Here is a 26,923-nt window from a genome sequence, read left to right on the forward strand (position 1 = left end):
GTGCACACAGACAGGTTCTCATACACAAACACACGTGCACACAGACACCTCCTCATTCTCATGCACACGTGAACACACATGCACACGCAGGCTCCCGGCTTTCCTGCCCCTTCTCCTTCACTACCTATCCTTCTGGCCCGTGCATCCAGATCACCGGGAGAATCTTATAAATGCTGACTTCACAACTGTTGCCCGATGAGAACTCCACCCTGTCCTAACCCCTGGCTCGGTTCTGCACTCAGAGTCAGAGACCCCAGAGTGCAGAGTCTTCCCAGTCCCCCAGGCTGGACGCTGACCCTCCCCACCCCAAGATCAGATGCCCAGAGCCTTCTCCCCAGCCTCACGCTCTGCAGGGCGGTCCCGCACTCGCTCCATGCGGCTGCCAGGGTCACGTGTGTGCTGTTTTGGTCGCTGATGTTGCAGGACGGCTGCCCCAGGTAGAGCGAGGACTCAGGGATGCCCTCCCGCTGCAGGAAGCGCCTCTGGATGACGACAGCCACCTTCTCGACCTCACAGAGCACGCTGACCGCCCCGGTCAGCTTCAGCCGTGTGGAGAGGCCCTCGGCGGCAGGGCGGGCACCTTGCACAGAGGCAGCTCCAGCTCCCGTTGGGGTCGGGGGCTGTTCTGGGCCAGGGGCCTGGGTTGTGTTGCCAGGAGAGTCACCTGCAAGACAGGAGGAGACAGAGCATAGAGTGCGTCTGTGTTTAGGGTCAGCCACGGGAGCCTGGCCAGCCGGGTGGCACAGGGCGGGAGGCTGTGGGCAGAAGGTGGATGGCAGATGGGAAGCACTTGCAGCCTGCAGCCACGCATGATGAAGCTACACATGCCAGCACGGCTGCACACACACGTGTTGCACGTTCCCACCAGCCCACCCAGCTAGGCATGCCCTGGCTCACTGTTGCCCCCATGGCCGGGGAACTGTAGGGCCCTCTGCCCTCCCAGGCTGACGTTGGGCGTGTGATGAGCCCATGAACTTGGGACCAACCATCACCCCCGGGGGCCCCTGAGTCTTCTCTGTAAAATGGGTTATGAAAGACTTTTATGGTGGTCCAGTGGTTAAGAATCTGTCTGCCAATGCAGGGGACACGGGTTCTATCCCTGGTGCAGGGAAGATCCCACATGCCACAGAGCAACTAAGAACTTGTGCCTCAACTAGAGAGTAGCCCCTGCTCGCTGTAACTATAGAAACCCACGCGCAGCACCAAAGACCCGGTGCAGCCAAAAATAAAGTAAATAAGTAAGTAAAACGGGTTAATGAAGTTTATTCTGGCTCCTCAGATTCCTCACTCCTGCTCAGCTTCCCGCTTCCCTTGAAGCACGCTCACTTTCAGCCTCTGGGAGAGCACGAGGCTCTCCATCCCCTGAGGGATGGAGAACATCCCCCATCCTCTGAGGGCAGACCCAGGACACGCTCAGCCCTCCCCGGGCCTCTGCCACAGCCCAGCTCCACCACCTGCCCCTCAACCCCTGCCATCCCATCTCAAGGCGCTCACCAGCTGCCCAGCCCCAGGCGGCAGCCCAAATCCCTGTTCCAGTGCTAACAGTCTTGTCAGCTGGCTGCATCTGGCCTCCCACACACCTCCTGCAGGCATTAGCTGCAACCAGCCCAGGTTGTGTGCCTGGACCCTGCCCACCCTCAACAGCTCTGTTCTCACTGCTGCACCCACCATCACACCCCACCCCGCAGCAGCCCCCTCTACCAGATGACGACTGCTGCTGCTGCTGCTGCTAAGTCGCTTCAGTCGTGTCCGACTCTGTGCGACCCCATAGACAGCAGCCCACCAGGCTCCCCCGTCCCTGGGATTCTCCAGGCAAGAACACTGGAGTGGGTTGCCATTTCCTTCTCCAATGCATGAAAGTGAAAAGTGAAAGTGAAGTCACTCAGTGGTGTCTGACTCTTAGCGACCCATGGACTGCAGCCTCCCAGGCTCCTCCGTCCATGGGATTTTCCAGGCAAGAGTACTGGAGTGGGGTGCCATTGCCTTCTCCCAGACAACTGAGCCATCCTTTAAGACTGGTGCTAAGACACCTCTTTCCTGACCACACTCTGACCACACCCATGGGACTGAAGCAACTTAGTGTCCTCTGGGCCTCCTGCTCCTACCTCAGGTAGCCCACATCTCGCATCCCCTGAGGCATCGTGTTCACTCCTATAAAAGTCTGTCTCCTCCATTTGACCACAGATCCCTAGAGGGCAGGGGTCATCTCAGGGTCGACAGTGAACCCACAAAGGTCCCATTTAGTGGAAGAAGTGCTGCATGGACAGTGGGGCTGAGCGGAAAGATTTCCATGCGTCGTTTGTCACACAGACTTGGGTTTTGAAAGATCATCTTTTAGCATCTGAGAGGACACACCTGAGTGGTTGTGTGTGTTTTCTCATCACGGGCATCAGAAGAAGCACTTAGGAGACGAGGTGCCTCCAGAAGGCTGGATGGGGAGGTACCAGAACATATACATGTGCACACACAGGCACACCCATGCACAAGTGCACGCGTATGTATCTACACATGAACATTGTGGCACACACATGCACACGCACACTCCAGAAACCTGCCCAGGACTTACAAATATGTTGACCTCATTTAGGAAAGATGCACTTTGGGGATGAGTGTCCTTAAAAGAACAGACTATCTGATGGTATTCCAGACAAAGGATCCGGATAATATTACCTTCGCAGGGTCTTCCAGAAAATTCCACCAGGAGGTCAGGGGCGCCTCCCTCGCAGCTGCAGGTGAAGGAGCCCAGCGTGTTGCGGCAGGCAGAGCCCGGGGCACAGTCATCCTCCCGGCTTGCACACTCATCATAATCTGCAGCATGCGGAAAGCAAGACGGGAAACCCTCGTGGGGACCTGAGCATCACAGCCGCACCGTGGTTCACAGCAGCTTGATGGGGAAGGTGCATCTTGGGGAGTAAAGTTAAAACTATCAAGTGGCAGCAAAGATGACCAGTTCTGGAGGGCTCAAGAGTAGGGTGGCACCTTGAATTTCTATGGGGGATGGGGTGGGAGCAGGTGGCAGACAGTCTGCTAAGATTGTTCTGGAAGGAGGATTCCTGGACCTGGGGATGCTGGAGTGGGGAGGGGCACAGCAGCATCCCGTCAGCTCCCTAGAGACCAGGAGACAAGGAGGACCCCACCCCCACCCTGGTCTCAGGCAGAGGGACCCCGCCACCCACCTGCTCTCATCTCGACACTCAGTTACTCATCTTACTAGCAATAATGCACCTTTACTAAAAAAAAAAATGGATAAAAACTCAAAGGGCTTGGCAAAGCCTTCCATCTTTGTGTTTCATCTTTCACATACCATCTATTTGGGTCTTTTGTACCTGTGTCTATTGTGTTCTTAGTATTTTCTTACCAATGCAATTGATCACTCTATATTTGGGATATAATTCTTCACCAGATTGTTGAAACTATTTTTTGGTCTGTTGCTTGTTTTACAATGGTGACTATTTTGTTTGATATGAGAGCTTGAATTTTTTTATAGAGGTAGCTATTCCAGTCTTTTTCTCCGTAGGCTTAACCCTTCTCATTCCAAAAATCAGAAAAATATTCATCTATATTGTCTTTGATTTTACCCATACATGTAACTCTAAGCCTTTTATCGTGTATTCTTGGGCCTGGTATGTGCTAAGGATGGAATTGTGTGCCCTCAAAATCTATATGTTGAAGCCTTGACACCCAGTAGGACTGCAATTTGAGATGGGCCCTTCAGAAGATAATTAAGGTTAGCTGAGATCGTAAGAGAGGGGCACTGATCTTAAGAGACACCAGAGCGCCCTCTCTACACACACAGAGGAAAGGCCACTCAAGGACACAGCCGCAGGGATGCCCCCTACACGTCAGGAAAGGGCCCTCACCAAAATCGGCTGGCATCCAGTGTCTAGAATTGTGAGACAATAAATATCTGTTGTTTAAGTCACTCCATCCACGTTTTTTTTTTTTTTTTAACGACAGCTTGAGCTGACCAATATAATATGAGAAGAGACTCTAAACGGTCTCTACTCCCTGCTTTTGTCTTCAATTATTCTTCCTAGGATCTCCTTGGCAACCGTGCTGGGGAGGAAGTCTGGCTGCAGAGAGGGGCCTGTCTGCCCTCTGTCCAGCCCGCTGAAAAGCAGCAGAGGAGGATGGAGCAGGATGCAGAAGGGAGGCAGTGTCCCTGGGCGCCCCGGCATGTTCACCAGAAGATGTTTTCAACCCTTACACCTTTTCAAAAAAACCATAGTACCAATAAGAGAGACAAGGGTCCTATAGGTTTCCATTTTCATCCCATGCAGGGAAGCCCTTACGAGGAGGCACATCTTTCAGAAATGAAGCCAGTGGGAGGATTTCACTGCCTCTTTTGGAGAGTGAGTCTCCGTCAGGGCCTGGCCTCCACTTACCCCCTATGAAGGTGTCACCCCTGACCACCTCCAGCAGAGAGGTGTTCTGAAAGGCGGCCAGGAACGCAGCAGACACCTCCCGGACATCCACGTCTGTAATGACCACCAAGGTGAACTCCACCACGACACTGCCATTAGAGATGCGGGTCACTTCTATGCGCACCACGCCTGTGTCCAGGTGCTGAAGCATGAAGGCTGGCAAGGAATTCCGCACCTTCAGAGAAACAGGGCTGGTGAGAAGAGCTGCCCGCTAAGAGGAGACAGGGTACTTGTTCTAAAGTGATTCCTCTGGGAACTGTGGCCAGCAGCAGGGCTGGCCTTGGGAAAGTCGTCAAAGCCATGGGTCAGCTCTGGCCTGGTCCCCAGGCCCAGCACAAATACCAGTGGAGTCTGAGACAATGAGCCCTGTCCTCCCCACTGACCAGCCGGTCAACACGGGGCTGAGTGCCAAAGCCCTACCCTATGGGGCTCGTAAGCTGGTAGGGGGCTCATGAGGGCAGTTAGGATCTGCTGATCACTCTTGGCTCAGAGCCATGGGGGTGGGGGACGGCTGAACGAGTGGTCAAAGGGAGGGACCCCACGTCCCCCGCTTGGTTTGTTCCAGAACAGTCCTTGTGATTCTCACGCTGCAGGACATTCCCCTTTCTTTTTTGCCGCCTGCCTTCCCGAAGACCGCTTCCCTTGAGCATCCTAGCTGTTGTTGCTGTTCAGTTGCTCAGTCGTGTCCGACTGTTCATGACCCCATGGACTGCAGCACACCAGGCTTCCCTGTCCTTCACTATCTCCCGGAGCTTGCTCAAACGCCTGCCCATTGAAACAGTGATGCCACCCAACCATCTCATCCTCTGTCATCCCCTTCTCCTCCTGCTTTCAATCTTTCCCAGCAACAGGGTCTTTTCCAGTGAGTCAGCTCTTAGCATCAGGTGACCAAAGTATTGGAGCTTCATTATCAGTCCTTCCAATGAAGATTCAAGACCGATTTCCTTTAGGATTGACTAGTTGGATCTCCTTACTGTCCAAGGGACTCTCAAGAGCCCTGCCCTTATAAGCCTTGCTTATTATTCTATCAGTTTGGACAGAACCCTGTATGTAATAATAACCATATTATTCCATTCTAACCTATCATGGCCTAAATGCCTAGAAAACTACCCCCATCATATGATGAGCTTTGAGTGGTCCATATAGTGCAAATCTGCTATGGAAAAGCCCACCTCCATGGTTTTCCCTCGTAAAAATACCTCATCTGCATCTAAACTGCATGAGGTTCAGGCACAGGCTTGTGGATTCCCAGCCTTGGGACAGCCAGTGTGAGCATATCACCCACGAGAGACTGTGGATGCTCAGGAGACCCCAAAGCCGCCTGCAGTCACGTGGCTGCCACCATTGTCATTGGAAGAGCTGGTCTTCTCTCTCTCTCTCTTTCTTTCTCTCTGGGATTTCCAGAGATGGCTCTGTCAGAGCCTTGGGTTAAAGTCACTCTTGTCTGCATTACAAGCCAGTCTCAAAGCAAAGCTCCAAGCCCTTTGCTAGGAAGTGACAAAGAAAAAAGCAACACATTATCCCACAACATCCCAAAATGTGTCCTAATGTCCTATGTAGGTGTTAAGTTGCACAATTATTTCCTATCCAGAAATTCCAGATAGCAAACTGTCCCCCCAAATAGGCAAAAATATGAAATGCTTTTTAAAAGAAAGGTTAATCAAGGAACTTGAGTGGTAATGAAGCTGTCTCGTGAGGCCACTAGAGCTGTGTGATCTGATCTCAGTCACTGTTGCTTAATGTGATATGTGTTGTCGTTAGGGGCCTCCCAGGTGGCTCAGTGGTAAAGAATCCACCTGCCCACGCAGGAGACACAGACTCAATTCCTGGTTCAGCAAGATCCCCGGCAGGAGGGCATGCCAACCCACGCCAGTGTGCTTGCCGGGAGAATCCCATGGGCGGAGGAGCCTGGTGACCGGGCTACAGTCCGTTTTCAGTCACTAAGTTGTCTCTGACTCTGCAACCCCATGGACTAGGGCACACCAGACTCCCCCATCCTTCACTATCTCCTGGAGTTTGTTCAAATTCATGTGTGTCGAGTCAGTGATGCTATCTCAACATCCTCTGCCGGTTTCTTCTCCTTTTGCCTTCGATCTTTCCCAGCTTCAGGGTCTTTTCCAATGAGTTGACTCTTTGCCTCAAGTGGCTAAAGTAGTAGAGCTTCAACTTCAGCATCAGTCCTCCAAGGAATATTCAGGGTTGATATCGTTTAAGATTGACTGGCTTGATCTCCTTGCAGTCCAAGAGACCCTCAAGAGTCTTCTCTAGCACCACAATTTGAAAGCATCAATTCTTTGGCTCTCAGCCTTCTGTATGGTCCAACTCGTGATGTGCAACTATCGTTTAACCCAAGGAAGCTGGTGATACACATGTGAATCAGACCATCAACAGCTCTTGAATCCATCCACACACTGGGCCAGGAGTTGGGGACCTCGAGATAAATAAAGCAGGATCCCAGACCCCAAAGATCGCCAGTGGGACGGTTCTTGGAGGCAGTATGCCTATTTTATCAGTAACGCTGATGGGGTTGAAAAGAATCACCAAACTGCAGCCACCAGCATTGCAGCCACCAGCATTGCTGAGGCTTCATCCTGCTACAACTCCACCAATAGGTGGCGCTGCCAAGCTCTCTCAGTTCTGCATCTTAAACTCCCAGAGCAAGGAAAAGCTAAAATATCTCAGATGTCCTCTATGCCAGCAGTCTCCAACCTTTTTGGCACCAGGGACTGGTTTTGTGGAAGACAAATGTTCCACAGACCCAGGGGAGATGGTTTGGGATGATTCAAGCACATTACGTTTATCGTGCTATCTCTATTATCACTACTCCAGCTCCATCTCAGATCTCCAGGCATTAGATCCTGGAGGTTGGGGACTCCTGCTCTATGCAAACAAGATCTCAACTAGTGCATTCTCTATTCAAAGGGTAACCTAACCACCAGCAAAAATAACATATTGCTACTCTAAATAAATTCTAACAATATACATTCTTTGGGATGCCAAAAAATGCCAAAGGGGTTGCAGAGTGCACTGCAACAAAGAGAAGGGAAAATAATTTTTTAAGGCTGGAATCACAGCAGCATTATTCCCAATAGCCAAAAAGTGGAAGCAACCCAAGTGTTCATCAGTGGATGATGGATAAACAGAACGTAGTCTGTCTTTACAGAGGAATATTACCCGGCCATAAAAAGGAATGAAGTTCTGATATTGGTACAACAGGGATGAACCTTGAAGATATTATACCCAGTAAAATAAACCAGACACAAAAGCCATGTATTGTATGATTCCATTTCTGTGAAATATCCAGAACAGGCAAATCCATAGAGACGGAAAGCACACATCTGGTTCCAGGGGCAGAGAGAAGGGGAGATAAAGAGCTAAACTGGTTTCTTTCTCAGAGGATGAACACATTCTGGAATTAGATGGTGGTGATGGCTGTACAATTTTGCAAACTGTCTAAATTGCTGGATCCCGCACTTTAAAAGAGTGAGTTTTATGGTGCGTGAAATAGATCTCAATTTGTAAATGCTTTTCCTTTTTAAGGTACAGGGGAGGCTTTCTTCTCCACAGGGTCCCACATCAATAGAGACTGAACCGAAAACAACTTGAAGCAGAGGAAAAGGTGTGTCCCTCACCGGCTGGTGTGTCTATTTAATGACAGATCAGAACACACAGGCCCTTCAGCAGAGCTGGATGCCCCAGCTTCCTCCAGAAACGAGGAGTCTGTGGCCCTCCTCAGTCAAGCCTGAATCCCCATTGGCTGTTCAGGATGCTACCACCTCCCTCCTTCACATCCCAGGAGAAAATAAGGACCAATTCCACCAACTTACCGTCCTCAAGAAGAGCTCTAGGAAGGCCTGGGACTGCTCACTGCTGGTGTTGCTGAAGGATTCTAAATACCTGACGTTCACTATTTTGACTTTCCCAGTGAGCTTCTGAGCCGCTGCAGGATGGAGAATAAACATGTTTGCCCTGGTAAGTGTCATATAACAGGTTATCATCTCTGTCTTAATAGTAGTATTTTCACATCAGTCAGGAAGAACATCAAAGGGAGGTTTGCACTCTGTAAAGAAGGAACAGCACCTGGTATGCATAGATACAGCCCCTTGGGTCCAGAGGACAGTGGGACGAAGCCTGGAAACAGACAGAAGCCTTTCTGGAGCCACAGAACCAGATCAGCAGTTGCACCTTAGACTCGTCCCACCAGCAGCGACCTCCCCTCCTCCAGCTCACTGTGAACTTGCACTTAGCACCTTCACCCACGTCTCCTCTCTAAATCCCAGTCCACAGTGAAGTCCTGCTTTAAAGCATATACACAAAAGTTCTAGACATTTCTGACTGCACCCTAATGGGACATCTTAGGTATCAACCGAGGGGTGCACACCCCACCTTGGAGATGATTGTTACCAATTCTTGGATGGCTGCCCAAGATTTGATAACTAATCTGCAATACCAGGCCTGCCCTTGGCTGCTCAGGCAAGTTAGATGTTCAAGAAAATATGTGGATGACAAATGCTAATGAGAAGAAAAGAGGAATATTATCTGAATATATATTTATCGACAAGAATCACCTTCATCTTTGGACTGCCCTGGTGGTCCAGTGGTTAAGAATCCTCCCTCTTACACAGGGAACTAACACAGGTTTGTGTTAGTGGTTAAGAATCCTCCTTCTAACACAGGGGACTCAGGTTTGATCCCTGGTTGGGGAACTAAGATCTCACATGCTTTGGGGCAACTAACCGGCGCGCCGTACCTACTGAGCCCACACTCTGTAACTTGAGACGCCCTCATGAGCCACAAGCTCCCACAAACTTGTATAGAACACGAGCACCACAACGAAGACCCAGCCCCGCCCCCCACCAAAAAAAAAATCAGCTCCACCTTATCAGAGTCTATTAATACATTTGACTTGCTTAATTCTACTCCCCTCTCTCTTACTCTGCAGCCCTAGGCTCAGGGTGGGGCACACTCACAGATCTGTCCATCATCATCTTTCCTGAAAGCCCTGTCCACTAGGAGTGAGAGAGGTCAGAGAAATCGCATAACCAGCACTGCACAAGTGCCGCAGTAGCTCTAGTGGGTGAAGAACCTGTCTGCTGATGCAGGAAATGAAAGAGACCCTGGGCCAGGAAGATCCCCCGGAGAAGGACATGACTAGCCACTCCAGTGTTCTTGCCTGGAAAATCCCATAGACAGACGAGCCTGGTGGGCTACAGTCCATGGAGTCGCAGAGTCAGACACGACTGAGCACCCAGCACAGCACTGTACCCATTTCCCTGCCGCGTACCTGTGAGGACACAGGTGATCGAGGGCCTGCAACCTCTACAGAGTCTGGACACTGTGCAAAGCAGCCTCTTTGCCCACCACCTGTCCCTGAAACGTGGCTTCCTTAGTGGCTCAGATGGTAAAGAGTCTGCCTGCAGTGCATGAAACCTGGGTTTGATTCCTGGGTCGGGAAGATCCCCTGGAGAAGGAAATGGCAACCCACCCCAGTATCCGTGCCTGGAGAATTCCATGGACAGAGGAGCCTGGCAGGCTACAGTCCATGGGGTCCTCAAGAGTCAGACGTGACTGAACAACTTCACTCATTCATTCATTTGTCCCTGAAATAAGCCCCCTCCCATATGGCCTTTGAACCCCAGCTGAGGAAGAAGCGAGCCAGGTGTTCCTACACTGAGAACGGAAAGCCAATATCCATACATAAATGCAGCTGTTTTAAACCTTCACCCATTGAAAACCTCTTTCCTACTTTTTCTCCTCCCTTTAAGAACCCCATGGTGACACTGTTTCTCGAGCCTGTTACCTGTCCTCACTTTCAGCTGGGCTTTGGCACTTTCTTGCCCACATGCTCTGGCCACGATCTCCACCAGGTACAGGATGCCGGGCTCCAGGCCTGACACCATCAGGCTTGCTTTCTGTGTCTGCAGGTGCACAGTGGAGCTCTGAGCAGAAACCAGGCTGAGCTGGAAAGTGGGGTGCAGGGTGGGATCCGCCACCCAGGCCACATGAAAGCCCGTGCTGGTCACATTGGAGATAGTGACCCTTCCGATAGGGACGGGAGCTGAGAAGTGGAATATAAATGCCCCTGATTAAAATCAATCCAATGTTCCCAGTAACAGGAAGGATAAGCTTCACCCCACATGCGGGGACACGAGCATCCTCAGGGAACGTCAAATCCACTTGCCGCCAGCTGCACGCTCGGGTGCAAGGTCGCTGGATTGCCCCCTGAGCCCTGGGCTCCCGGGCATGGCTTCCCTGCCCTCAGGTTGGCTCTGTGTCCACCTTGAGGTCCCAGGACCTCCAGAAACAAAATTTTCTTGAGGAAGTTCTGGGCGGCTCCTCCAGGGGTCCCCCTCCTCAACCCACAGGCAGACTTCCCAAGGAATAAGCCAGGTGGCCATTGCTGGTCACACACCATTCCTGCAGGTGACTTGGGGCTGTTTATGCAGGCTTAAGAGTTTATTCTGGAATCCAGCCTTGTGCAGCAGAGGACATGTATCAGTGGAGCCACAGTTGACAGTGGGTTCCATGTGGACACAGTCCAGGGTCAGACTGGCTTGGGGAACTCACACAAGGGTGCCAGGGCTATCTCCTTCCATGGGAGCCGCATCGCCAGGCCTGTTTCCTTCTGAGTGGCCACCTGGCTCCTGGGGTATCACCCTGGACTATTGATGATGGCCAAACTTCCGCAGGTAATGGGTGATGTGGAGCTGCTGGGGGTGATGTGGCTGCGGGTGGTGGGAGGAATACAGAACTGCTGGGGACTGCAGCGGGCTTGAGGGTGCAGCACTGCTGGGGTCTGTACCTGGATGAGGGGTGCAGCGCTGTTGGAGAGGTGCAGAAAGGTTGGGGCCCAACACTACTGGGGGGAAGCGCCTCCGTGCTCAGGGCCCTTAATGCGATACCTGCTCGATATCCTGCTCCTGCTGTTGGCCAACAGAAAAGCAGGAAGGGGGAGGACAGGGCTGGAGAGAAAGAGGGGACGCCAGCTTCTCACCCTAACTAGACTGGGAGCTGGCCTCTCGGGGACTGGGTGTGCTGCAGCGGGTCTACACAGCATAAAATGAGGGCCCGCCCAGTGCTGCTGATGGCCCTGGACTGTGTGAGCCTTTGCTTCTGGGAGCTCACACACCACCTGGCTCCACACAGCCCCAGGATGCACTCTCCCTGCCACTCACCGCAGGCCGGGGTCTTCAGAGATGCAGGCGTGGGCGCCAAGGGCTGCTCTGGGGAGCTGAAGGACCCAGGGTCCAAGTGCTGTGCCCACGTGGAATCCAGAGGTGCTGGGGGTGTGTCCCTCACGGGGAGGCTGGAGTGCCACTCGATGTGGCCTGTGGGATCCGGGGCAGGAGTGGGCCAGAAGGGCAGCTCCACAGTAGAGTTAGAGGGTGACTGTCCAGGGGCATCTGGCAGGCTGTCCGTGGCCCCAAGAGAGGAGCTGTGGGTTGGCCCAGGAACCCTGGGGGAGAAGGCCACCCTGCTGGCCGTCCGCTGGCTGGTCCCCAGGCCTGGGGCCACGCTGGCCTTCTCCATGCCATGCCCAGTGCTGTTACCACTGTGGCTGCCCAAGCTGCTGCCTCCTCTCCTGGGTGGGAGCCCTAGGGTCCAGGCCTGGCCTGCCGCAGGGGTGCTCCATAGGTGTCCAGGGCCGGGGGACAAGGCGGGGGTCTCCAGACTGAAGGATGTTGTTTCTGTGCTGGGAACTGAGGCTGTGACCTCTGACACTGGAGACGGCACATCTGTGGGACTCTCCATGTCACCTGCCAAGACACAGCCAGGCTCAGACAGGGCACCTGGTCTATCCTGACCAAGCACGTCCACCCGCCAGGGGAACTCAAGGGGGACACAGGCTGTCCCAGTGGGTGATTCAGAGTGTTTAACAGGACCCTTGGTTTTGGTTTCCCAAGAGCTCTCTTTAAAGGCCAGGGGGCTTCTTCATTTGACCGTTGAGGATGCCCCTACCGTGAGTAAGGGGTCCACCCAGTGATTGCAGAATCAGAACATAAATGCAGGGCTTGGTTCCTGCAGGCCTCAGATGGATGCATCTGACCCTTAAGAAACTTGGACAGTTTCCCCCAAATGTGTGCTCAGTGTGGGGGTTGGTGCTGGTCACTCTTACCAGCCTGCTGGGCATTACACATGTAAGAAAAAGGATGGGAGGGCAGGACAGTATACACAGTAGGTAAGGGCTAGAGGCTTGTTCCCTAGGGAAAAATTCTCTGCTGCTGCTTCCAGCCAGAAGGCTTTAGCAGGGATGGCAGAGCAGACAGGTGGCTGAGCATCTCCACTGCCCACCTGCCCCAAAGCAGACATTGCTAGTCAATCACAGCACTGTGAATCTGTACATGACCTTCTTCTGCATCTTAGCTCAGCACTCCAGGTATCCCTAACCAGCTGGTCAGAACTGCACCCTATCCCTAGAATCTTGGGGCCGAGATGTACCTAGAATGGGGCTCAGAGGCCTCACCTCAAGGCCTTCTCCATGCTTACCTGGGCTCCTACCCCTCTCAAGATCTGGGCCACCCAGGAAGGGGTCATCCTCTCCCTCCAGGGGTTTCATCAGGACCTTCTCAGGCCTTTTCATTAAAAAAAAAAATAATTTAAAATCATTCTTTACAACTGTATTGGTCCAGGGGCTTCCCTGGTGGCTCAGTGGAAAAGAATCCACCTGCCAATGCAGGAGATGCAAGTTCGATCCCTGATCTGGGAAGTTCCCATGTGCCACAGAGCAACTGAGCCCGTGCACCAAAACTGCTGAGCCAGTGCTCTAGAGCCCAGACGGCTATGACTACTGAGGCCTGAGCGCCCTAGAGCCCATGCTCTGAAACAAGAGAAACCACCACATGAGAAGCTTGTGTACTGCAAATAGTGTGCACGGCAGCAGAGACCCAGCACAGCCAAAAATAAATAAGTAAATTTTCTGAAAACTGCCTTGGTATAAAGACTAGGTTCATAATTGATATTTACTATTACTATATTAATTTTTTCTTTTGGTTCTAAAAGGAATTAAATCATTCTCATGGGTCCCTAACAGTATGGTGGGCCCTAGGCACTGTTCCCACCCTGCTGGATGGAGGTCGGCCCTGCTCCAGCCCAGGCCCTCGGGGCGGGAGCTCAGCCCAGAGCTGGGGGTGGGGAAGGAGCGCACCTCGGCAGACCCGGCCCGGTCTGGAGGGGTTGGCGTCCCTGGCTGTCAGGCAGCGGCAGGTGTAAGAGCCCTCGAGGTTGATGCACTGGGCCACCGGCGAGCAGTCGTGCTCCAGGCTGTCTGCACACTCGTCCCAGTCTGCGGGCGGGAGGGAGCGAGGACATGAGTGAACACGGCCACGTGGTAAGAACACGGCAGAGGCTGCTCAGAGAACAGTGTTCTCCGTGACCGTCTTTTCAGCGAACGCACAGAGGGCTGGGGCAGGGCGTCAGTGAGGCCCTGGCATCCAGCCCCTGGTGTGGGGGTGGGGGACCCTGCCCAGAGCCCTCCCAGAAGCTTCCATCTGAACAAAGGACCACCTGAACGAGGGTCTGCCTGCCTCCACCGCTGTCTGATCTGGAGGCAGAGACTAGGCAACGTCGGTTCCTTTGGGGGTACTAGCGCCCACGGGCTTCCCTCATAGCTCAGTTGGTAAACAGTCTGCCTGCAATTCAGGAGACCCGGATTCGTTTCCTGGGTTGGGAAGATCACCTGGAGAAGGAAAGGGCAATCCACTCCAGTATTCTTGCCTGGAACATCCCATGGACAGAGGAACCTGGTGGGCTATAGTCCATGGGGTCACAAGAGTCAGACATGACTTGGCAACTAAACCACCAAACCACCGCCACCAGCGCCCACAGGTGTGAATATAGTCCCATATTGTTTATTCTTTGCTCCCAAAGGGCTGTCCCTTCTCTCTGATATGCCAGCATCCCTTAATATTTAGTGTCTCAAGAAAGAAACAGGAAAGTAACTGAGCCAGGAGGTGTCCAGTCACTACAACATGAACCTTCTGAGACCCAGGACGGCCCTTGCATACCACCTCTCCAGGACTGGGAAATGACCAAGAGAGACTCAGAGGCCTCAAGCCACCAGAAGCCCTGAACTTTCTGATCTGGGCAAAGTAGGCTGTTAAGTGAGCCCTGTAAATACCCACTGCCCCCAGCCCTGTAAATCCCCCCAAATCCTCCCGTCCTTTCTCAGCCAGGGCCAGCTTTAGGGAAAACTCATCAGGAGCATCCCACCCCCCTCCTTCTCCCACCACCCCCTCTCCTCCCCTCTTCTGGGCCCCCTGGTCACCCCCAGCCCCACGTGCGGCCCTGCTGGAGGAAAGAATCTGATAGCTTTGGACATGTTGACCCATGACTGATCAAAAAGGTGCTACAGTAGAGTAAGCAAGATAAAACCTTAAGGAAAAAAGACAAACATATGTCACTTATATGGGAAATCTGAAAAAAAAAAGGGGGGGTACAAATGAACTTATTTATAAAGCAGAGAGAGAGTCGCAGATGTAGAAAACCACCTTTTGGTTACAAGGGGAAAGAGGGAAGGGATAGACTGGGATTGACATGTACAGTACACACCCTACTGTGTAATAAAATAGATAACTAATAAGGATTGCACAGAGAACTCTGTACAATCTATGTATATGTATTTCCAGCAGTTTTTCCAGTAGTCAGGTACGGATGTAATAATTGGACCATAAAGAAGGCTGAGCCACGAAGACTTGATCCTTTTGAACTATAGTGCTGGAAAAGACTCTTGAGAGTCCCTTGGACAGTAAGATCAAACCAGTCAATCCTAAAGGAAATCAACCCTGAATCTCATTAGAAGGACTGATGCCGAAGGTGAAGCTCCAATACTTTGATCACCTGATGCGAAGAGCCGATCCATTAGAAAAGCCCCTGATGCTGGGAAAGATTGAGGGCAGGAGGAGAAGGGGATGACAGAGGATGAGACAGTTCGATGGCATCATCGACTCAATGGACATGGGTTTGAGCAGACTCTGGGAGATAGTAAAGACAGGGAAGCCTGGCCAAGAGAGGTCACAAAAGTTGGACACGACTTAGCTACTGAAGAACAACAAATGTATATGTAAAACTAATTCACTTTGCTGTACGCCTGAAACTAACACAACATTGTAAATCAACTATACTCCAATTTAAAAGTAAACAAAAATAAAATACTCAAGCTCTATCTCCTGGGAGGAGCCGGGTGGGGGAGCAGGCTTCCCCCAGCCCTGGAAATCCATCCTTCAGGTCTGGCTCTGGGGGTCACTGCCTGTCCCACCCCCACTCCAAGAGAACAAGTGGCTTTGAGCAGAGTCACCCTCTGTCATCAGAGGAAGCTGGGTACCGTGAGGGGGCTGAGGGTCCCCATGAGGGGTGGTCACCAGCCCTCTGCATAGGTTCCCCAAGAGCTGCAGGGCAGGTTCCCTGGCCAGGCTCAGGGTACCCGAGGAGCCTGGACTTGGCCGGGCTTTGAGTGAAAATAAGGCAGAAAACGTTCAGTTTTTTGCAGAAAAAGCTCTGCAGCCGGGTGCTCAGAGGCCTGTTTTCTGGTTTTCAGTTTTGCTTCATGTGATCTTCACGGAAGACCAGCAGGCTCATCAGCTGATGCAACAGTTACACGCCAACCCTGGGCTCCCCGCTGGCCCAGATCCCCTGGAGTGCTGCCCAGCCTCCAGCCTGCAGTGGCTCAAAGGTGCTGATGGTTCAGGCCAGGGCCAGAGCCACGCCAGCCAGGCAGACGACCACGAGGAGAGTGGAGGCCCCACTGAGACCTGAGCTCAATCCGCAGAGCTTCGGAGGTTATCGTGGGGAGGTGGTTCCCCGCTCACTCAGCCAGCACAGGGCTCAGGAGCAAGGCGGAGCAACTCTGTCTTGTACCAAAGCCTGGGGCTGTGCAAGTCTCGGCTTCAGGCCTGTGAGCCGTGGGAGCTGCCGAGCAGCCTTGGCCTCCCGGACCGCCAGACGAGGATGCAGACAGGATCCCCTATGGGGCCTGCACTCTGCTCCTGCCGGCAGGAAGCTGGGACGAGGGTGTGGCCCCCTGACTAGAGGAGGGGGAGGCCACGGGAGAGCTGCAACTCCCCACGTAACCCTCAGGAATGCGGCAGGGAGGCCCAAGGACAAGCCACCCCATCCCTGAAAAGGCAGGCTCCTCGGGAGGCTCCAAGCTGTCTTGGAGGCCCAGGTGGCCTTTGGGGGTGAAGCCTGCCTGGCCAGAGCCCTCAGTCTTTCCTGGGGGCGGGCATCAGAGTCTCACTCAAGGAGGCAAGTGGGCACAGAGAACTGGGTTCTAATAGCAGCTGGTGCCAAAGGCAGCGCCACCGATGGTGGAGAAAGAGCCCCATCAGCAGGTCAGGGGGATGGTGACAGTCCCGGGGCCAGGCTCCCCTGCTCACGTCTTCTCCCACTGCCCGCAGAGGTGACAGGAAGGGCCCTTGCATCTTCGAGGCTGTCAGGGGCCCTTGTCGATGGGAAGTTTTGGGGAGCATGGCTGGGCCTGTCCTGAGCTCACAGGAGGAGGCATTGCTGCCCGGGTACTGCGGTGACCCAGGGGCCCCCTCACACTGAACGGTGCCACCGTCAGGGCCTTGTTGGGCCGAGGTCTGCACACAGCATGATGGCATGAAGGGGCCACGTGGACACATGTGGAGGCCCAGTGGGTCGTCTGCACTTGGAACAGGTGAGCAGCACAGCCCTTTCTGAGCAGACTTTTAGGAAGGGGTTGGGGGCAAAGGCTGGAGAGACAAGGGGAACAAGGGGAAGGAGGAGTGGGGAGGACTGATGGGGGACTGTCCAGGCCTGAGAACTCTTCCAAAGTACGGAAGTAGGTCCTAGAGCAGCATTACCCCGACGTGTTGGATGATGCTGTCAGACAAGCGCCGGGCACTGCTAACTGCCCCCCATCCCCCTCAGCACTCCCTCGTTTACCCACGAGGTGGGATGTGTCCTCACCTTCCCATCTCCCAGATGAGTACACTGAGGCCCAGGAGGCAAAGTCCCTTGTACAGTGGCCTACGGCGAGCCAGCATCAGAGCTGGGATTCCACCACAGCCAGCCTCCCTGGCTGGGTAGTGTGGACAGGATCTGAGAACCAGGGTGCTGCTTAACACTGGGCCTCCCCGCACATGTACACCACCCCAGAGGAAGACCAGGGCATGCGGCCACCCAGTGTCTTGGGGGGAACGGGCCTCAGGGAAGACATGAGGTCATGACAATATGACGGCCACACTGCTGGGACCTGGTCATCTGCAAAAACCCTTCTTCCAAATACAGTCACATCTGAAGTTCTGTGTTCTCTTATCTTGCAGGATCACCATTCAACCCACAGCCTTGCTTGACAAGGATATGGAGTAGCCTAAGCCTTGATGCTGGGAGGTGTGGCTGGGAGGCACTTCGAGGAGGGCTGGATCTTCCAAAGACGGTTCAGATCTGCCTCAGGTGGGCCCTGGGGGATCTACCCACAGGCTGCCTGGCGTCTGCCCAGCACTTGGCCTCTGAGCCCAGGCAGGCAGAGCTCGTCATGTTGGAGGGCCGCCACCATGTCCATTCCCATGGAGGTGAGTGCCAAAGAGATGGCAGGCGAAGCAGGCAGTGTGCCCCAGGTGTCACACTCCAGCGGCACTTTCCCTGCCTTCTTGGGTTGGGGGAGGTTGAGACAGCAAGCCGGAAGGGAATGAGCTCACAGGAGCTGGCAGCACCCACCCCACTGAGGGGTCAGCCATGCCCAGACTGAGCCGCACACAGGCTCTTTGATGTAGAGACTGTGGTGCCCTCACCATGCGAGGGAACTGCATCCCCAAGCAGATGGCAAAAGCTTCCTGACATGACAGCTCGCTGTCTCTGTCATCCCTGCAGCTCTGTCTCTCCAAGTCCCTGTCTCTCCCCACAGTCCACTCTGGACCCTTTGCGTCTCTCTCTGTGTCTCTCAGTGTCTCTGTCTTACCCCTGACTCTGACCCCCCTGCTCCCCCATCTCTCACTGCCCCTGCCCCCGCCCTCCCCCCAGTCTCTGTTTCTCCATCTCCCCCTCTTCCCTGATCTGTGACTTCCTGCGTCACCAAGTCAAATTACAGTTGTTTGGGTTAATGACATAGCCCCCCATGCTGGCGAGCCACACAGCGGCCAGCTGACACTGGGCCCCCACGCAGACCCAGGAAGCTCCCGCTCTTGTGATTCTTCCAGCCTGGTTCTACCCTGGGTTCCAGGCCCACTGCGGATGAGAGGCTCCATCCAAGGGAGTAAGTGTCTCTAGGCCCCATAGGTTACTTCCCCTGTCAGAAACAGGAGGTGTGCACGTGGGCTCCATGGTTTGGGGGGCCTGGCCCCAGGTCCCAGTTCCCAAGGAGGAACACAGAATAAGGACTCACATTTCATTTACTTTACCTACCTTTTGGGCTTCCCAGGTGACGCTAGTAATTAAAAACCCGCCTGCCACTGCTGAAGACACAAGAGACCCAGGTTCTGTCCCTGGGTGGGGAAGATCCCCTGGAAGGGCATGGCAACCCACTCCAGTAGTCTCGCCTGGAGAATCCCATGAGCTGAAGAGCCTGGTGAGCTTTGCCCATAGGGTCCCAAAGAGTCAGACACAACTGAAGTGATTTACTACCACCACCATCTACCTTTTGGAATAAAGTGAATTTTGACCAGAACTGACACAGCCTAGACTCAAGGGCATGAGGATGGCATGCCCAGGGTGCGGGGAGGGGGACCCACCTTGCACGTGTGTCCCCTGCTGGTCAACCTGGAACACGGTGCTCGCCCACAGAGCCGGGAGCAGGGGGGCCAGTGTGGACACACCCACTGGGAACTCAGGGTCCCACACAGTCAGCCTGAGCTTCACCACCACGCTTCCAGTCTGGAGAGACACTACCTGCAGCCTCAGCTTCCCTCTTCGGTACAAGTCGGAAATGGCTGGTGGCAAGGAGGCGGTGACCTGGCCCGGGAGAGATGACAGATGCTCAGATGGAGCAGACTTTTCCATCAGGGTCTTCACTGCTCAATGGGGCCCCCAGAGTGGCACATGGATGGTGCACAGAATCCACGGGTCCCCTTCATGACCAAGAGAAGGCTCCCACTCACCCACCTCTTGGGGCAACAGTGTCGCCCCCCAGATGACTGGAGCCCTGGGAGAGTGGGCCAGGCCTCATCAGTCTTTCTGAGGATGCCAAGACCACGTCAACTCCTGTCCTGCAGCCCTAGATGCACGGCCCACTCCCTGTGCCCCGGAAACCAGTGTGAAGGTTAACATGTGTGTGAGAGGCAAACAGAGATTTGGGATGACTGGTGGACTGGTGGAATGACCAAGAGGAGCAATCTTATGGCTCTTTGGCACTGTCCCCTCTCCCTGGGCTGTATCCCCAGGAAACACAGGCACAAACAGGTGCTCAGGGCAGCCTGTGCCGGAGCAAGGAGACCCCAACCCCTCCCCACCACTCCTGCACCCACAGCCCAATCACTGCTAAAAAATAGGAAGACTTCTCCAAAAAGGTAAAAAACTGACCCCTGTCCCCCCAGATGAACGTAAAGAGGCAACCCTGCTTCAGGGTGTCCCATTTCCACACAACCTGCAAGTGGAACTTGCAGAACTTCTTTCTTGCTCCAGAATATCTTTCTAAGACACGTGTGTGATGAATGCCTTGGGAGAAAGAGAGGATGGCCCGATCCAGAGCAAGGGCAGATCTATTCACTGTCTGATGTTGCAAAGATAATGTCTCTTGGGAGCTCCGTGGTAGTCCAGTGGCTAAGACTCCAGGCTCACAATATAGGGAGCCTGTGTGTGATCCCTGATCAGGGAACTACAAGCCACATGTCACAGCAAAGTAGACATAAAAATAAAAAATAAAAGCAGATATATTCATTGGAAGGACTGATTCTGAAGCCGAAGTTCCAATACTTTGGCCATCTGATGCGGCAAGCCTATTCATTGGAAAAGACCCTGATGATGGGAAAGTCTGAGGACAGGAGGAGAAGGGAGTGACAGAGGATGAGATGGTTGGATGGCATCATTGACACAATAGACATGAGTCTGAGCAAACTGTGAGCTATGGTGAAAGACAGGGAAGCTTGGCTTGCTGCAGTTTATGGGGTTGCAAAGAGCTGGACATGACTCAGCAACTGAGCAATAGCAACAAATATTAAAAGAAAAGATACGGTCTCTTTCTGCAAGGTTCAGGCAGGTTTGCATGGGGATCGTCAGCAGTGGTCAGAGTGGTCTGCATGTGCGTCAACCACATGCAGAGGGAACCAGGTTCCCTCTGTGTCACCCGCTCGGGACTTGGGGGCCAGCAGGGGACCTGGCACCCATCTGATGCTCATGCTGCCTGCTCTGCCGTGAGCAAAGCAGTCCTTATCTCTGATCCAGGCATCTCGTGTCCTCTGCCAGCGTCCATCCAATAGTCTAACTTACTAGCTTGCAGGCAGGGCGAAATCCTAGACCTTTCATAGTTTCTGACAGTTCAGCATTTTGTTCTTTTCTCCTACTCAGCTTATGAGGATAGATGGTAGTTGCTACTGGCCCTGTTCTCCCAAGTCTTGTGCTGGTGACTCTCCTCAACCCCAGGGAGGGACGGACGCTGTGATCCCTAGTAAATACTTCCTCAGTGAAGCTGTCCCAAAGCAGGAGGGCAGCGGCCCCAGAACCCCCAGATGGAAAGTTCAACAGAAAACCCAGCTAAGCCATCAAGTGGTCCAGCCCATTTGAATCCAAGATGCTTTGGCCCCAAGTCTAGGTAAGTTATCCATGAAAGGGGTATTTTGAGTAATTACCATGGGATTTGAGACTGCCCCCTCCCCAGCCCAGGTGACAGGTGCTCGTCCCACACCCGCACTGACCTCCCGTTGGGTTTCTGGCTCAGACCCTCGGAAGCCCCTCTCCCAGGCTTTACCTCATGCATCAGTTGCTGGGAGAAGTCCTGGAACTCAGGGCTCCCGCGGTCCAGCAGCCTGTCCGTCACACTGTGGTTTAGGATCCTGACCGTGACTTCAAACACTCGGGCATCTGAGACAGACAATAATGTGAGTTAGCTGAAATCCGTGAGCTTTTCTGTTAACATTTTCCAATTTCCCTTACTCTTTGGAGGTGGGGGGCTTTAGAAAACAGGTGGAGGCATGAGTCTCAGGTTGGTGGTCACATTAGGAGAAACCAACACAAGGAATATGACACGTCTACACTGGCGTGATGGAAACTCAGACTCAAACACACACCTTTAGAGCCAGAGCAGGGGAACGATGTATAAATGGCACATAGTTCATAGCAGTGGGAACTGGTCAACCAGCCACGTAGGCTGTGAAGACCCCTCCCTCCAGCAATTCCTCACAACGTGTGGCTGCTGCTTTCCGTGGCCTGGATCACAAATGCATGTCCCACCCTCTCAGGTGACCAGTTCATCCTGATTTGCCCAGGAGTTTCTGGCTTTCCCAAAATAAAATTCCCACCTCTCCAGGGCCCACTCCAGGGCAAAATGATAGGGTTGGTCACCCTACAAGGAAAGCATCCTTTCCTGTAGACATAAGCAAAGCTGGAAGCCTCAAGGTGGGATGTGGGAGCTTACGTACGTCTCTTTCGTTATCAAAAATGAAGCCCACACCCATAGCAGATGCTGCAGCAGCTCTACTGGCCTACAGGCCACTCACACTTCTTTCCCACCCTGGCTCTCTCCACTAGCCAGCAAGGGCAGAATTTATCACCGCTGCACACACACAGCCCCAGAAATGTCCCCAGGGTTGAATATTGCCCATTTCTAGACCAGGGCTCCTCTGAACCTTCTCCCACCTCAGCAAGAGAAACGCGTGAACCTTGAGGCCCAGGATTCCCGAGCCCCAGCCCTGCCCACATCACAGAGCCTCCCGAGTAGTCGGTATCCACCAGTGCTTAGGGAACCCGGATTCACCATGAGGCCCTGGGTCTCCATTGCTACAATAATCTCCACTGCCTCCAACATAGCAGGCTTGTACCAGTGTCAAATTAATTAGATAAGACCTCTAAAGCCAATCAAGCTTCTTTAAAAAAAAAAAAAAGGCTCTGCGAATAGAAGGCATTTTTGCAATATAGAGAAGGAAAGAGGATCAGCTGGGGAATGAATAAGCTGGTAATCAGGAGTCTTCTGGAATCTTCCAAATTATCTATGCTGCATTGGAAGAGAGGGTAGGGGGCACAGAGTCAGTGGGAGTTGGGGGGAGCTACGTGTTCCTACTACAGGTCCTAGCAGAGATGAATTTGCGCTGGGATGTTGGCTCCATAAATGGTCATGTGTGAGGCAAGCTGGGGGCAGGTAGAGGGCAGAGGGTGGAAGACAGAAGCCAGCAGGGACTCAGAAGGGCTGGGCCATCCCCAGGATGACCCACAGGGATGAGCCCCGCCCATCCCTGTCTCCTCAAAGGGAAGCGAGTGCCCCCCCATTTTCTTCGTGGAACAATTTGAAAATAAAACAAGAAGAGAAGACGGCACCAGTTTGGAAATTGGAGGTTTGTGCAAAGTCAAGGGCTTACATTTTTTGCATGGCTAGGGCTCTAGGGGCCCTCTGGGTAGGGACCTGTGCTGTGTGCTTTGACGATTTCGCGTGGGGCAGCCCTGAATTGGTTCATAAAGGGTGTAGGACTGCTCCATCCATACCTCACTCATTCAGTCGTGGGCATTATCCCTGTGCATGAAACTGACCCCCATAGGGTCTTTTTCTTTTTTAAAAAAAGTTTTATTTTGTAATAAAGTTGATTAACAATGTTATGTTAGTTTCAGGTATAGAGCAAAGTGGTTCAGTTATGCATATACATGTATCTATTCTTTCTTAAATTCTTGTCACATTTAGGCTGTTACATAATATTGAGCAGAGTTCCCTATGCTCTGCAGAAGGTTCTTATTGGTTATCCATTTTAAATATAGTAGTGTGTATACACGTCGAGCCCAAACTCCCAATATATCCCTCCCCCCACCCTTTCCTCATAGGGTCTTTCATGCAGGGATTTATGCGCTTTCCCTGCTCAGAACCCCTAGGCTGGGGCTCCCCCTTTATCTGGTCCTCAGAACATCTCAGAGCCCACTGTCCCCATGCACACTTCCTTGTTCTGTTGCTGGGGGCCAGCCTAGGAGGGAACTCCCCACCCCGGGGGCCAAATCTGACAGAAGTCTCCAGAACCCAGCTCCACTGAGAGCAGGCAGAGGGCAGGTGGCCAGTGTCACCCACCAGTCAGAGTCACATGGAGACTGGAATCCCCAATTCATGAATATGTTGTGTTTTTGTTGCGGTGGGGGGGAAGTCTCTTCAGCTCTAGGTCACTTGGGACCTCGCTCTATCTGACCGCTTCATGCATCCCTTAAACCCCGGAAAGATGAGGTCTCCAAAGAGCCCTCCTCACCCCCAGGGTCAGGAGAGTCCTCAGTCAGGATGAGGTGCTGGGGAGCGAGGAAGCCTGTGCAGACAAGGAGTGCCGTGGCACTGCTCCAGGATACGGGGCGCGCCCACTGTCCCCCTCCCAGGAGGGGTGGGGTCAGGCCAGTGACCGCCCCTGCTCTGCTCACAGGAAGCACAGTGATTTGAATCACTAGGGCCAACAGAACTGGGCTAGACTGAGACAGTCACAGGGGATGAGGATTTTGGATATGGCCTTACCGGTCCTGGCAGCAACCATGGCAGTGATGTGGGCCCTGCATGCCTGGTAGCCGATCTTCACCCCATACCTCACTCCAGCCTCCAGCCCGGTCACCTCCAGACTCGTTCCAGGGGTGCTGGCACTCCTGAACAACTCTTCACCCTGGTAAACCTGCACCCAGAAAGTGTGGTTCTGGGTGGAGTTTAAGCTCCAGGACACTTGAAAGCTGCTGCTGGTGACATTGAAGATCACGAGGTCTCTGATGGGAGGGTAATCTACAAAAGGGTAGAACAAGAAAGATGCAGAAAACATCAGAGGGAAGCAAAAGAAGCGAGAGTCAACAAGTGAACCAACATCAAACTGAGAAGCTGCTCCCCGGCAAAGGAAACCAGCCACAAAATGAAAAGGTAACCTACAGGCTGGGGGAAGATATCTGCAAATTATTCAATGATCAGGGGCTAATATCCAAAATATATATGAAATCATGCAACTCAATAGCAAGAAAAAATAATACTCCACTTTATAAATGGACAGGAGATCTGCATAGACATTTTTCCAAAGAAGACATACAGATGGTCAACAGGTCCAAGAAAAGATGCTCAGTGTCACTAATCATCAGGAAATGGAAATGAAAACCATCCTGAGGTAGCAATTCATAAGTGTTAGAATGGCTATTATTAAAAGGGTAAGAGATAATAAATATTGGCGAGGATATGGAAAAATGGGAAACCTCTGATGGTTTCAAGAGTGTACACTTATCTTCAAACTCATCAAGTCATGTGAGTTAAATACATGCAACTTTTTATATGCCAATCACACCTTTAAAAAGTGATTTTAAAATGTGAAAAGAAAAGAAAAATGAGAACCCCCATGCACTGCTGGTGGGAATATAAACTGGTGCAGCCGCCGTGGAAAACAGCCTGGAGTATCCTCAAGAAAAGAAAAATAGAACTACCATACAATCCAGTAATTCCATTCCTGGATATTGATCTAAAGGAAACTAAATAGCTCAAAGAGACACCCTCACCCCCATGTTCATTGCAGCATTATGTACAATAACCAGGCCATGGAAATAACCAAGCTGTTTTTGTACCTGCTGTCAAAACACATTATGGTGTGTGATGGACAGAATTGTGTTCCCCTAAAATTCATGTGTCGGGGTCCTAACTCGAAATGCCTCAAGATGTGGCTGTATTTGAAGGCAGAGTCTTTAAGAAGTTATTAAGTTAAAGTGAGGTCATTAGGCTAGATCCTAACTCACTGTGACTGGTGTCCTTGTAGGTAGAGGCAACCAGGACACAGACACGCAGAGAGATGGCCCTGTGAGGATGCAGGGAGAAGACAGCTATCTACATGCCAAGAGGCCTCAGAAGGTACCAGCCTGCCCACATCTTGATCTTGGACTTACAGCCTCCAGACAGAGAAGGTAAATGTCTGCTGTTCGTTGTGGTTGTTCAGTCATTCAGTCGTGTCTGACTCTTTGTGATCCCATGGATTGTAACCATGGCTCCTCTGTCCATGGGACTCTCCAGGCAAGAATACTGGAGTGGGTCACCATGCCCTCCTCCAGGAGATCTTCCCACACGGAGACTGAACCCACCTCTGCTGTGTTTCCTGCATCGGCAGGCGGATTCTTTATCACTGAGCCGCCAGAAAAGCCTGACTGCTGTTGAAGCTCCCAATTTCTGATGCGTGTCATGGCAGCCTGAGCAGATTAACACATGGTGTGAGCTTTCTGAGCTACGTTTATCTCAACACAAAATCAAAGGGCCCGCTCTTCTGATTCACAGACACTTCATCACTTGCCTTTGGACTTCTGCTTGGCTAATTCATCCCCAAAACAATGGCCCGGTAGGGAAGCAAGACCAGACAGAGTCAGGCTGAGGTGCTCTGTGTTCTCATATCGAAATTCATGTTTTAAAGAGCAACACTTGAATATAACAACCAAAATATATTTTAATGCTCACATGGAATTAAATCCCTTTTGTGCGAGAAAAATTCTGGCTTTACAGCAAGCAACTGGGCAACATGAATTATACAAAATTTGCAAACAGTTTTCATTCTTTACAACACCATCTTTTGTTTCAGCTGAAGACTGGCCAACAGCTCAGACCCTGAGACCACAGGTCTCATTCCCACATCGCCACCCACTGGGACCCTGAATCGAGACGGTCACCTGCTGCAGGTCAAACAACCACAGAGCTTTTAGGTCTATCCCCAGGAACGTGTCTCACTGAAAAAGTAAGGAAAAGCTACAACTTTCCTAAAAGGCTGCTAACAGCACCGCATGATCTGATTCCCGCAGTCACACCACACAACACCAAATGCGTTTTCAGTCCCACAGGTGGCAACTCAACACCCCCCAAACAGGACAGTGGGGCTGAGAATGAGACGCGAGGCCCGGGCGGCAGCAGCCAGCCCTCATCAGGCTCCGACCCCACTTCTGGCTGTCATTCAGGCATCACTGGACATGGAACTGCAAACAAATCCATGTTAAGGGCTTGTGTGTGGCCCTTTACAATCACATGCTACAGAGAGTGTCTCCAGGGCTGAGGGAAATAAAAACAGAAAGTGACCCCTAGTTCTTGGAGAGAACTCCCAGGGGCTGACAGTATCAGGCTGGCTGGAGACACATTCACTGGTGGGTTTTGTTTTTTTTTTAAGAATTTTTTTATTTTCTGGCCTTGCTGTGTAGCATGTGGAGTCTTAGGGATTGACCAGGGATTGAATTCATGTCCCCTGCAGAAAGTGCAAAGTCTTAACCACTGGACCACCAGAGAAATTCCCATCTTCACTGTTTAAATTAAGATACCATGGGTCCCTGGGTCACTGGGCTGAGGAGACATCAACAGCCATTTCAATGACTCTCGACCCTCAGAAGCTGCCATCTATCTGTGGTTCCCATGGTGAAGATGCTGTGGGAACATGGCCCTCTCATCC

At 52.4% G+C, this 26,923-nt stretch overlaps 1 protein-coding gene across 1 annotated transcript in view; it reads right to left on the reverse strand.

The window, feature by feature from the left end:
- UMODL1 (uromodulin like 1) overlaps positions 1 to 26,923 on the reverse strand; it is a 73,899-nt gene that overhangs the window by 16,809 nt on the left and 30,167 nt on the right. The window contains exons 9-19 of the mRNA XM_040232019.1: positions 24,004 to 24,258; positions 21,283 to 21,395; positions 19,112 to 19,331; positions 13,570 to 13,707; positions 11,940 to 12,181; positions 11,600 to 11,813; positions 10,225 to 10,482; positions 8,252 to 8,364; positions 4,386 to 4,599; positions 2,671 to 2,808; positions 345 to 664 (exon numbers count right to left, since the gene is read on the reverse strand). Coding sequence (XP_040087953.1) covers positions 345 to 664; positions 2,671 to 2,808; positions 4,386 to 4,599; positions 8,252 to 8,364; positions 10,225 to 10,482; positions 11,600 to 11,813; positions 11,940 to 12,181; positions 13,570 to 13,707; positions 19,112 to 19,331; positions 21,283 to 21,395; positions 24,004 to 24,258 — 2,225 coding nt within the window. The remainder of the gene's footprint in view (positions 1 to 344; positions 665 to 2,670; positions 2,809 to 4,385; positions 4,600 to 8,251; positions 8,365 to 10,224; positions 10,483 to 11,599; positions 11,814 to 11,939; positions 12,182 to 13,569; positions 13,708 to 19,111; positions 19,332 to 21,282; positions 21,396 to 24,003; positions 24,259 to 26,923) is intronic.

The sequence above is a fragment of the Oryx dammah genome, unplaced genomic scaffold, assembly GCF_014754425.2.
Source record: "Oryx dammah isolate SB20612 unplaced genomic scaffold, SCBI_Odam_1.1 HiC_scaffold_2, whole genome shotgun sequence".
Classification (NCBI taxonomy): domain Eukaryota; kingdom Metazoa; phylum Chordata; class Mammalia; order Artiodactyla; family Bovidae; genus Oryx; species Oryx dammah.